At 34.2% G+C, this 12,361-nt stretch overlaps 1 protein-coding gene across 5 annotated transcripts in view; it reads left to right on the forward strand.

Annotated features, from left to right (window-relative positions):
• LOC135205635 (ras-related protein Rab-23-like) overlaps positions 1-10,302 on the forward strand; it is a 187,519-nt gene extending 177,217 nt beyond the window's left edge. For all 5 annotated transcript variants that reach the window (XM_064236441.1, XM_064236440.1, XM_064236445.1 and 2 more), the window contains 5 exons: positions 1,367-1,488; positions 4,467-4,629; positions 5,464-5,543; positions 7,666-7,829; positions 8,404-10,302. In XM_064236441.1, the coding sequence (XP_064092511.1) occupies positions 1,367-1,488; positions 4,467-4,629; positions 5,464-5,543; positions 7,666-7,829; positions 8,404-8,513 (639 nt within the window). In that variant the 3' untranslated portion in view covers positions 8,514-10,302. The remainder of the gene's footprint in view (positions 1-1,366; positions 1,489-4,466; positions 4,630-5,463; positions 5,544-7,665; positions 7,830-8,403) is intronic.
• The last annotated feature ends 2,059 nt before the right edge of the window (positions 10,303-12,361 follow it).

Genomic DNA, 12,361 nt, shown 5'->3' on the forward strand with positions numbered 1-12,361 from the left:
CCCCCCCCCTTTTTTTTTTTACATGCCCCTAGGTAAGGTAAAGGTAGTACAGTACTATTGTGGTAACTTGGGTATGGGAAGCATAATGAGATTATTTTCAAGAAATTCTATGGTTAGTTTTTAAGATAAGGAAAGGTCCTGGTACTAGGTTACATCTCGGGATAATGCCTCCGGGCCCAGCTGCTCGTCACCAGTGGCCCATGTACAAGTCTTCAGAGTGAGGCTCATGGTCCAACCTTAGGAGTGGTATATAAAATCTCTAAATTGAGATTTTCCCGTCTCGCACATTTATTTAAAGTCCTTCTTGACACTAGTAATATAAAATCCGGTCGCCATGCTTCGGAAAAGGAAAAATCGTAAATCAACACATTACAAAATTACCATTACAGATAAACGTACCAAAGAGATTGATAGATAGAAATTAAAAATATAATCCTCTAATCACACAGCACAGGGGCATTCCTTAGTCGAATCTGTCTGGCTTTCTCCTCGTATGTCAGATTCTTTACGACCAATATGTTGTTATCGCTCTCACGCCATTCATTCGTTTTTCTCATATTTTAAAACTCATTTTTTTATAGAAGGGAAGTGATAGATGATGACGTCTTCTTTTGTCTGACACACTGGTTATTTGAGTGGGTACCTAGATTTTTTAATCAATTCTTTACATAGACTTCCTCAAACACACACTGTTTAAATCTGATAGATTCCACTGAAAATCACCCCTACAGTCGAAGCGCCTCAGTGGCGCGGTCGGTAAGATTGGGCGTGCCACCTCCTTGGCCGCGAGTTCGACTCTCGGGCATTCCATTGAGGAGTGAGAGATGTGTATTTCTGGTGATAGAAGTTCACTCTCGACATGGCTCGGAAGTCACGTTAAGCCGTTGGTCCTGTTGTTGAATAACCACTGGTTCCATGCAACGTAAAAACACCATACCAACAAACAAACAAACAAACCCTTACAGTCTAGTAATTAAATGACTGCGGTAGAGGGTGCCGTGATTTAAGTGGTACAGTGCTGGGCTCATGACTGGTACGGCCGCATTGACTCCCAGACTATTGCTCACCGGTCTACTTATCGGCTTATGGGTATACCAGCATCTGCTGGTGTCAAGAAAAGGGGTGTACGGCTAGCAACCTCATCTCCAAAGATTTGCTGAGAATTCAGAAGGCTGTAGTAAGTAACCTTCTGGCGCCACCCCTTCCAAAAATGGAGGAAAGGTGTAAGCCGAAAAAAATATAAATTATGTATGTGTATGCGAGTGTTTCTATTTACATGCGACTCCACATATATATATATAGACAGAGTTATAAGTTTTTGTTTCTTTCTTAACTCATATTTTTCTTCTTCTTTTTTGTCCTTCAGGTGGTAATCGTAGGCAACGGAGCTGTGGGCAAATCCTCCATGATCCAGAGGTACTGCAAAGGGACTTTCACCAAAGACTATAAAAAGACCATCGGAGTCGACTTCCTAGAGAGACAGATCACGTAAGTACTTAAGAGAGAGAGAGAGAGAGAGAGAAGAGTTTATCACAGTAATTTGATTTATTGTAGAAGAAGAGTGATTTAGCAAAAAATTGAAAAGCTAATAAGATAATTGACTACTAAACTGGTCACACACACACACACACACACACACACACACACACACACACACACACACATATATATATATATATATATATATATATATATATATATATATATGGTATGTATGTATTTATGCATGTATATACGTATGTCTGCGTATGTAATGCATAGAGGTGTAGGTGTCGGTAATAGCGTGCTAACCTCACAAGCGAGAGAACCTAGTCATCCTCGTTTTTATGTTTTATATAATAAATATGGTTTTATTAGCATTATTACCATCAGCGTTTTATTAACAGTTATTGAGAATATTGTCAATCGATTCCTTGACTGAACAATCTGTGTGTACAATTTCCATGCCACTGTATTGTGCTTATATATCTTAGAGAGTTTATATATTTTTCATCGTATATCTTAAACTCGCTGGTCAATCGTATGATCCATTGCCCCATCCGTTACACGGTACGTTACGCCAGCGCTGATTTTGCAAGTCATTTAAAAGCCTCTGAGGAGGAGGAGGACATCAGCCGCGGAGGCAGCCAGCCAGCCACCCGTCCACCGTCTCTTGGCTGGTGTGACGGCCTTTGTTTGCTCATCAGCTGGTTTTTCAGTTTTGCCTTCACAGAATACATTGCGGTTCTGCAAAGTGGTACTTTTATTATTATAAGAATAACGTAATTACCAAGATATGCGAAGTTTTAGAACCATTCGGTATTTTATCATGAAAATGTGTGGCAATTCTATAAAGTCTGGTTATTTTTTATTAAATCGTAATACGCAAATTGTTTAATATTTACCCGTTCTACGAAAAATGTGATAGTATGAAAAATCTTAGATTATGAACCGGTTTGTAAAAATAATATTTTCATAATTAGAAAATGCTCAACATTTCTTGGAAATAAAATATTCACCGCACACAAGTATCTGAATAACTGAACATCTGGCGTATTAACAAAATAATCAATATCTTTTATTATACGAAAGGACAAACTTTTAAGATGTTTTTGTTGTTAAAACTGACTAAATATTTAAACAACAATTCTGTAAAAATACAATGTTGTTATCATGAAAAACGTAAACTTTTATGATAATAAGGAATTTTGATTAGATAAAATTGCTTAGATGATTAAAACGCTTTACAAAATTGAGTATTTTAAGTATAAAAAATACATAAAGCATGAAACAGTTTATTTCTGTGAAAAGTAGATGTTTTTATTTCGTACAGCATTTATGCAAGATATTAAACGCTTACCAGTTTATAAGAAGAGCAAATGTTATTATAACAATGCATAAATTGTTGAACACAATTCTGCAATAACTGGATATTTTCCTGATATATCAATATACAAAATTATAAAAAGCATTACTATTTTAATGAAATAAGATAATGAAAAGTAAACTGTATTTATCACTTTGTAAATCTATGAAATTAGGTTATTTTTTATGTGCAAAATACATCAATTATTGAATTCAGTTTTTAATAGATCATCTACCATGTTTAGTTTTTAGAATATTAAGAATTTTACAAAGATTGGACATTCCTTTTATATGAAATACTAGACATTATTCGTCCATATTCGCAAACAAATTCAACAGTTATTTGTAATATTTATTAGAATTAAAGTTATACCTCATGTCAGCTAAGAAAGATGGTTTTCTTCAAGAGACTTGAATAATTGCCAAGTTTATTAATTTGATATATTTTGTGTATGTAAAAAGATTCGTTTACACTTAACTTTTTTATTTTAGATTTTAAGCCCAAAACATTTCCAATGTTGCTGATTCGTCGTTGCGATGCCAATATATGTTAATAAGTGAATTAAATAATCGGTTCGTTTTGTTTAATTTCCTCTGATAAAACTGCAGTAATATGATCTGATAACCTTTAAGCAACCCACCTATACAAGATGACGCTAAATCGAGTTTAAAAAAATCAATATAAAAGAGGATAGCTGAGTGCAAGGGTCTAGTGTTAGAGGCATCTGGTCATACTGAGGCCCGAGATCGGTGGTCTTGGATAAACCGGAGTGATTGAGTGAATGAATGTCTGATCCGATCGTCTACTGAGTCTTGATCTCTGGTGATTTGTTGTTCATTTAAGAGACTTTGACTAGAAGTAGTTAGGTCACTAGGCATCACGACTGTTGTAGTGTATGTTATGTATCCTGCATTGCTTTCAGTTCATTATGAAATTTGAAAATTTTTAACTGAATGATTGTACCGCTGATTTTGTAGTAACATTAATTAAAAGACAAATTATCAATGGAATAATGATGGAAACCACATTTTATGTTCTCGATCAAAATTTGAATGATTTCCTTAAATCAGTCAAGTACAAATTAATGCATGTAAAATTATGATTATTACACCAACAAAGATTCCTCTTCCGTGGAAAATTCGATCTATATCAGTGGTTCTTAACCTGGGGGGCGTCAGCAACTTCCAGGGGAGGCGTGACCCCTAAGGAAAAATGAAAACAAAACTTTTTTAAAAATTATATTCGTTATTCTCGTAACAAGAGTGAGGAACTAATATTCAGAAGTTTATGAAAAAAAGCAAAAGTATCGTCTTATGACGTCACTTTCCTAGAGTCTACTACTCTATAACGATAGTAGGCTCGTTGGGCTGACCATTTTTTGTGATTATTGACCTCCCTTCCTATCCCTCGAAACCCGTTCTCCTTCTCTTTTTTTTTTTTTTTTTCATTTTCTTTGAAATCTGGGAGGGAATTTTACTCATAGATGCAAGGGGGGCGTGGAAGGAAGGGCCAATTCTTAGAGAGGGCGTGGTAATAAAGAGGTTAAGAACCACTGGTATCATTCAAATGACGTGGACCATACGTAAATTACTGCAGCACTCAATCGATCCTATTCCGGCAGAACCAACGGCGAAGAGGTCCGCCTGATGCTGTGGGACACGGCCGGGCAGGAGGAATTCGACGCCATCACCAAGGCCTACTACCGAGGCGCCCAGGCCTGCGTCGTGGCCTTCTCCACCACCGACAGGGACTCCTTCACCGCCCTCAAGAAGTGGAAGAAGAAGGTATTGGTGTATGCGTCGATGGACGATGTCCTTTGTCTGTCCTCTTTTTTTTTTTTCTTCTTTTTTTATTTTTTTTAATATGTCATTTGTAATCACAGAATTTCGTCTTTTATTGTTTATTTTGCTTGCATTTTTTTTCAATACTTTAAAACAACTGTTATTGTTATATGTTTATTGTTAGATGTGTCTCTTGGTGTTCATTTTCCCTTTTTTTACCTTTTTAGATTACATATTATGCCCATAAATAATTGAAATCATTATCATTCATTTCTAAGATGCTCTCTTTCTAAATTTTAATTTTCTCCCAGGAATAAAATTTATCATACATATTTTTACAGATGAAAAGGAGAACACTAAATTCCGTTAGAATTTTATTAGAGAAGGTTATTAAGCAAAGTTTCTTTGGTATTAAAATTTTTTATTATAGCTATTCTTTTCAATATTTATATATATATATATATATATACTATTCCCTTCTCCCATATATATATATATATAGATAATCAACTCATTGTTCCCTAAAACATTATTTAAATATATATATATATATATATATATGTATCGGTATATATATATATAAAGAATAATATATAAAATATATAATAAATTCATTGTTCCTTAAACTTGAGTCTCAGTCTTGAACATTCTCACTCGTTGCAGTTTTTATAACTTAGCAAAAAAAAAAAAAAAAAAATTTACATAACCAGAAACCAAGAACCTTAAAATGAAAGCTCTCAATTTTTTTATCGTCATTATACAAGCCTGCCTTCTGTTAGATCTCATTAATTGGAGAAGTTATTTTGCCCATTTTGCTCATTGTAACATTCTTTTCAGGTCGAGGACGAGTGTGGCAGTATACCCATGGTCTTAGTCCAGAATAAAATCGACTTGATCGATCAAGCTACTGTTAAACCGTAAGTGTATGATGCGTACTCTCATAGATGTATTGCCAGTACTATAAACTGTGCTATTCAGTGCACGCAAATATATATATATATATATATATATATATATATATATATAGATATATATTATATATATATATAGTATATATATATTATATATATATATATATATATAAAATGTGATAATGTATGTATATAAATATATATATATATATATATATTAAATTTATCTATATATATGTATGTATATATATAATTCTAGATATATATATAATGTATGTATATAAAAGAATATATATATATATAATATAATATATATATATATATAAATACTGTATACATCCATACATACATACTACACTATTATTATATAATAATATAATATAAAAATTATGTTATATATCTATAATAATGTATGTATATATATATATATATTATATATATATATATCTATAAAAGTACTGTATACATACATACATACATACACAAATATACATATATATGTGTGTGTACGTGTGAATCAGTACAGATAAAGCTTAAGAACCCTAAACGACTTTGAGGAAGGTCGTATAATCATTAAAAGACAAATAAAAGGGACTAGCGTCGTTTGCCCACTAAATGTCCAAGTCAACATCGTGACTATTCCAGCAGCCATTTCCTCTGGAATGTCCGTCTCTTGTTTTGTGTCTACCGTCGAGATTCTTATCTATGGTTGGCAGACATTTAAAGCCTTTTGTAGACCTGCTGTTCAAATTCCGTCCTTTATTACTTCGGTTCTGGGCTTTTTTCATGATTATTTTTAACATTTCAGACTTTGATATATTAGTACTTTCATCTTGTCTTCTCGAATGTTGTTCTAATGTAATTGAGCAGTTACCTTTGGATTTTTCAAAAGTCCTGATTTTTATCTGATAGATTTACAGTCAAAATACAGTTGTACAATGAGATAATTTTATAATCGCTAAGAACAAAAAATTTATGAGATACTGTGAATAATAATCAATCTGAATTTAATTGTAGATATCCTCACTATCATCTTCTTGACCTGTTATTTTGTCTAAAGATGTTACTGTCGTATCTTTGATATTGAAATGTAAAATCTGTGATTGCATATTACAGATTTCTTCTATAAAACAGTCGGTACCTCTCCCGAAGTTCTTATGCCTCGAACAACGTTTCTCATGTTGATTATTTTTATCTGGCCTTCTTTAGCATCGATAATTTTCAATTTTATGACATCAGTATGTGGTCAAATTCAGCTATAGCCGTGGCTAGCGATTCTAAAGGTTTCGTTATCGTGCCATGGCTACTCATCGTGAAGAAATCGGACGCAATGTTGGTCCTTCAGCCATTCTGACATGTTCACAACATCTCAGTCAAGCGTTCTGTTATATTACAATGATGTGATATATTAAAGTACTCTTTAACCTTCCTTTCTGTGTTGCTATGGTAGTATAACCATGTCCTCGTAATCAGGACTTAGACTCTGCCCTAAATATAATACCGTACCATTTCATATCTCACGTCAAAATGCGTACTTGTGCTCTTGTTTTTGTTTTTTTATGTGGGTGGGATGTTCTCGCCTACACTCTTAATATCAGTATGAGTTTTGTAAGAAGTCCAGTTACTCCAATGAAAGGTTAAGCCATTGAAAGCCATTTGTAAAATAAATTTTCTCCTCACTAAAATCTTTTAGCCTAGAGATGGTATCACCAACTCGTATATTAATGTAACGAGCTCGTTCAATTTTCATGTCTGCATTAAAAGTGCCTTGTTGACAAAATTACATTCGTGTGTGAGGCCTTGCCTATTTTCTGCAGCTATATTTAGGGGTTATATTACTATTTTTTTTTCCTGGAAGGCAGTAAGCTGTGCATTCATAAAAAACCGCTCTATGAAAGCTAGAAGTTCCTAGGGTTGCATTTTATCTTCCTGGAAGAATTCGATAGAAGAAACAAAAATTAGATATTTCAACCCTGGTGGTCGAAGAGGAACTGGCAACGAGTTTGGTTAAAACAAGATTTAAATACACTTACAAGACAGTTTTTCATCTTTTTGCCAAAACGTCTTGTCTCTCTCTCTCTCTATGGATTGAGATGCATTATCCTACATTCATCTTCTTCGCCAACAGGGAGGAGGTGGAGAGCTTCGCCCGTGACTGCCGCATGAGGTTATATCGCACTTCTGTCAAGGAGGACCTGAACGTAGACCAGGTTTTCAATTACCTTGTGGAGAGATATCTGGCTCTCATCTCACAGCCCGAAGATATTTACACTTCTAAAGATGTTACTGAGAGTAAGTAGAGTACGTTGTTAGATTCAAAGATTTTTCCCCCTTGTTTGTTATTCGTAATTTTATCATTTTTATTCATATCTACATATTTAGAAGCGTTTGTTTATAGAACCCGTCTTCCTCATTTTTATGAAACAGTGCGTATTCACTCTTTGGGAGTTGCGAAAGAAAGATTTCTACTTAACGCTTGATCCTGAACAATTCTGATACAAATGTGTAAATGTCTTTATATATTTTGATATAAAACTAATCTTAGACTAATGGATTGCCCTCCCATCTTTCCTGACAGTCAGTAAAATAGATATTATGAATAGATAGTGACCCCCACAATTTATAACCCAGTATGAATCCACCTTTGCGACGTGTTTAGCACAAGCCCGTTGGGGATGACCGTCAAAACATAAACAAAAGACTATCAACATCATAAAGAAATATGAGTCCTAGATGACGACTCCCGAAAACCCTTGGGGATCACTATCTAAGAAAGACCCGTAAAATGTTAAACAACACTCATGATTTGTAAAATTCCATTTGTTTAGCTCTTTCATATCAAGCTAATCAGAGACTTTCCTTTCAGCCATCTTCGGAAATCCCGCCAAATTAAAGAAGGGCGACACCATCACTTTGAACGGGAAGAAAAAGTCTTCGAAGAAGCAGCTCATCAAGAATGCATGCAAAGTCATATAAGAATTTAGGGGCTTGTAATGAATGATCATGAATGAATTTCTGACATGATGTAAGTTTTATCAACTCGGTGTGCTGTCAACCACACATTCTAATTGCACTTGGGGAAGTTATTTTCTTTTCCTTAGGTACTGGAACCATTTTTTTTTTGGCAGGGAGTGTTTTCTCGCAGAACTATAACTGGTGGAATTTTTTGCGTTATCTTATCATACCTCTAACCAAGATTAAATTGGTTTCGAACTTTCTGGGCAAAGAAGGAAAATGGCTTCAAAGGAAGTGAGGTTCCAGCTCTGAAACCCCTTCAAAGGTTAAGGTTTTTGCTAAAATGATAACAGGTCCATCGGACGTTTGGAAATTTGTTATTGTTGTGAATTCAGTTTCATTCTTTGTCAGGGTTTTTCATGTAATTCTTCATTAACTCACTGGTGTTCATTGCCAGGTGTTTGCCCCATGTTAAATTTATATTTTCTCACCTTCTTTTCACGAAAAAAGAGAAACGTCATGTCCTGTAAAGAAAAATATTTTGATCTACCAAAGAGGTATCAATAGACAGCGTTGCAAGCCTTATGATAGAGCTGGATGAGTCTGCCATTTGCAGAGATTGATGTATATTCACAACTGTTCACAACCCAGCACTGCTGGGAGCAGTTTTAGTTTCTCGTTTACCTTCTGTTGAAGTGACAGAAAGAATGGCCTGTGCATTGGTGCTACAGAAGATATTAGGCCGCAAGGACTTTAGACCAAAGTATGTAAAGATATGATGATGCTTTTGCCAACTGCTAAAAATGTAACCTTTTTTTGCTGAGGTCTTTTCTTGTAGTGAAACTTATCATAATACTGTAACTCATAACTACATCTGCCATAAGATGACTGTTCTTTAGTTTTCTGTGAAATCAGAAGAGACATTCTTAATCCATTCACCATCTCTTGATTTTATGAGCTTTTAAGTTAGAAATGTATCGTAGATTTATTGTAGGCATTCATAGGTCCTCTTCTCAGACTATGAAGTACAGTGAGGTTCACATTTTCTAAGGCTCTGCTGTTGCGATAGTACATCTTTCTTATTTTCATGTTCTGGCAAATGTTCCTGAATGGGTGATGTAGATGTTATGAATGTTCTTTGAAAACGAGTGACGTAGGCGTTTTCGCAGGTAGCTACGTAGGTTGTAAATTTGCTACGATAGTTTACTACCGGCTTCTTTCATACAGAGCTTAAATGAATATTAAATCCTACTGTGATAGATAACAGCCGTCCATGATTTCAACTCTTGAAAGGTGATATTTTTTATGAATCTGACAATCCAGTAGCCTGAAGACGAAGATTTCTATGTGATCTGTGGTTCAGTGAGTTGGAGGAGAAATACTTGTTTTTATGAGTGAATGACTGAAGAATATATGTTATTAACGTGCTGATTCAGGGTGCTGTTATGGCAAGAAGTGTCTGAGATCACAGGATTTTTCCCATTTCCTAAGCAGTTTTACCCAAACTCTCAAGGTACGCCATTTTGTTGTCTTTTAAGTTCATGAAGTTAAGAATTCACGTGAACAATTTAAATCGTAATTGTGCTTTTAAAATCTATGAATGTGCTTTGTAAAACATTGCATATATTGTGATAAAGTATTTTGTTCCAAACATATACGTACATCAGTAAACATAATTCGCTTAAAACAAAGTCCGGAAATGTAACCATAAGTAGATACCTGCAATGAGTCCCATCCTTCGGGAATGAATCACAGACCACTAAAGTAGTAGGCCAAAGAGGAGCTGTTTTTTTTTTTTTTTTTTTTTTTTTTTTTTTGTAGAAGCTAGAAAAGCGTCTTTTATGAAAAACCCCATTAGGCAAAATGCATCCATACCTTGTAACTTTTGCACTTAAGAATCCTTTCCGAGGAAACGTACTATATGTTGCCAATTTATAGGCCAAAAACCGGAAATATTGATCATAAACTTACGTGTGTACAGTTAATTTCCTTCGTTGCGTTTTAACAGTTATAATGATCAATGTAAGAAATCTGGTGTGGTAACAGCTGAAATTATCAATAGCAATATGAAAACTGAATGAGTAAGAAATTTTTGGAAGGGGGTTGATGGTCTCTTTAAGATCACTGTAGTCATAAGCACTGAATCACACGAAATAGCCGTAACTTGTTCTGTAATATGATTATCAGTCGTCCTTTTAGAAATCCCCAGTGATGCAGGTGATCTTAGCAACTTGAATGGGGAATTTGGAAAATTTAAGTTCTGTCAAATTAGAGGGGACAGATCCTGTAACCTTCATGCTTATCTTAGTCCCATGTTGAGGGATAAAAAAACGATGAATGTCTACATCTTTGTTCCAGCATGTTCCACAATAGAAATGAGAAACAGAACGCAAGGAAAGGAACATAGACTCAGAGAAATAAAGCTCAAATACTACACGCAACATAAAGCAAAAATGTGGAAAATCATGCCACATAAAAAAAACAATAGACATGAAAAGGCAACATTTAACACTACAGTACCACCTTAAGAGGAGAGCAGGAAGATATCATGGGATGTTAATCCTCGTAAATGGAAAACTTGAAGATAAAAAACATAAATGTTGATGGTGGTGGTGATGATGGCTGGTGGACTTAAGCATCTAAAAAAAAAAATGCAGAAGCATCATTATGTAAATCCTGCTCAGTGCTGCAAGCAGTCAGTGAAAGCATGGCTCAAACATCTTCTGAAAACCTTGATATATTTGTGTAGACTTCCTCTCGCAAAATAATCGACGGAGACTCCTACTTTCTCAAAATCACGAATTCTAATAATGTAGGTGTGTACATAACAATCAATGCTTTTGTAGATGATGTTTTATCACAGCTGTATATGTGTACATATATCTTATCTTCCTCATTAATCAATCATATATTCTAGAGTAATTGTTAAACTTACATTTGGCAGTTCTGCCTACGCAGTACTGTAAACAATAGTTTTATTTTTCCCCAAGCCTATGATAACCTATGGGGATATACTGTACATTTATAATGTAACCTTTCGAGGATATCCATAATTTTATAACCTAAGGATATTCAGCATATAGTCTGTATGGGATATATAGTACATCCTAAACTACAAAGGGATGATACAGTACTGTAGCCCTGAACATTATATGCTAAACCTTTGAGGATATGCAGTATATGACAACTTTTTAAGGTGTTTACATTTTAAAACTAGTGAGAAATATACACTCTATATTATAACCAGTTAAGAATATGCAGTACACTTAAGGGATATACAGCAATTGTCACAATCATTAAGATGGGTGTAAGATACTCCATGTAACCTCGTCATGGAAGGAAGACTTGTCATATCACAGTCACGTATTCGCACAAACACTGGACCTTTCAACAATGTGCCATATGTGCCATAGTGTCAAATTTGGCAGTGGAAGTAAGCAATACGATGCTTCAAGGCAGCCATTTTGATTTGGTTTGATTCCTTTATCAAACAACTGGTTTCTCTGAAAATGTTTGTTATGACAATAATATTGTAAACTGTGTTACTTATCTTGGCTTATACAGTATTCTTTTAATTTCTGAGTTTATTTCATTATTGTTTAATCGTGCTGTACTACACATTCAATAGATGTTTTAAGATATAACTCAAGCTAAAGGAATATTACATTAATCAAAAAATAAGTATGCATTGTATGCACTTAATTAAGCAACTTTACCATATATATATATATATATATATTATATATATATATATATATATATATATATATATATATATACATATATATATATATTATATATATATATTGTGTTGTATTGCAAGTTTAGTTTTAATTGGATAGCTGAGTGGTAACATTACTGAAGAGAAT

This window comes from Macrobrachium nipponense, chromosome 24, assembly GCF_015104395.2.
Source record: "Macrobrachium nipponense isolate FS-2020 chromosome 24, ASM1510439v2, whole genome shotgun sequence".
Classification (NCBI taxonomy): Eukaryota; Metazoa; Arthropoda; class Malacostraca; order Decapoda; family Palaemonidae; genus Macrobrachium; species Macrobrachium nipponense.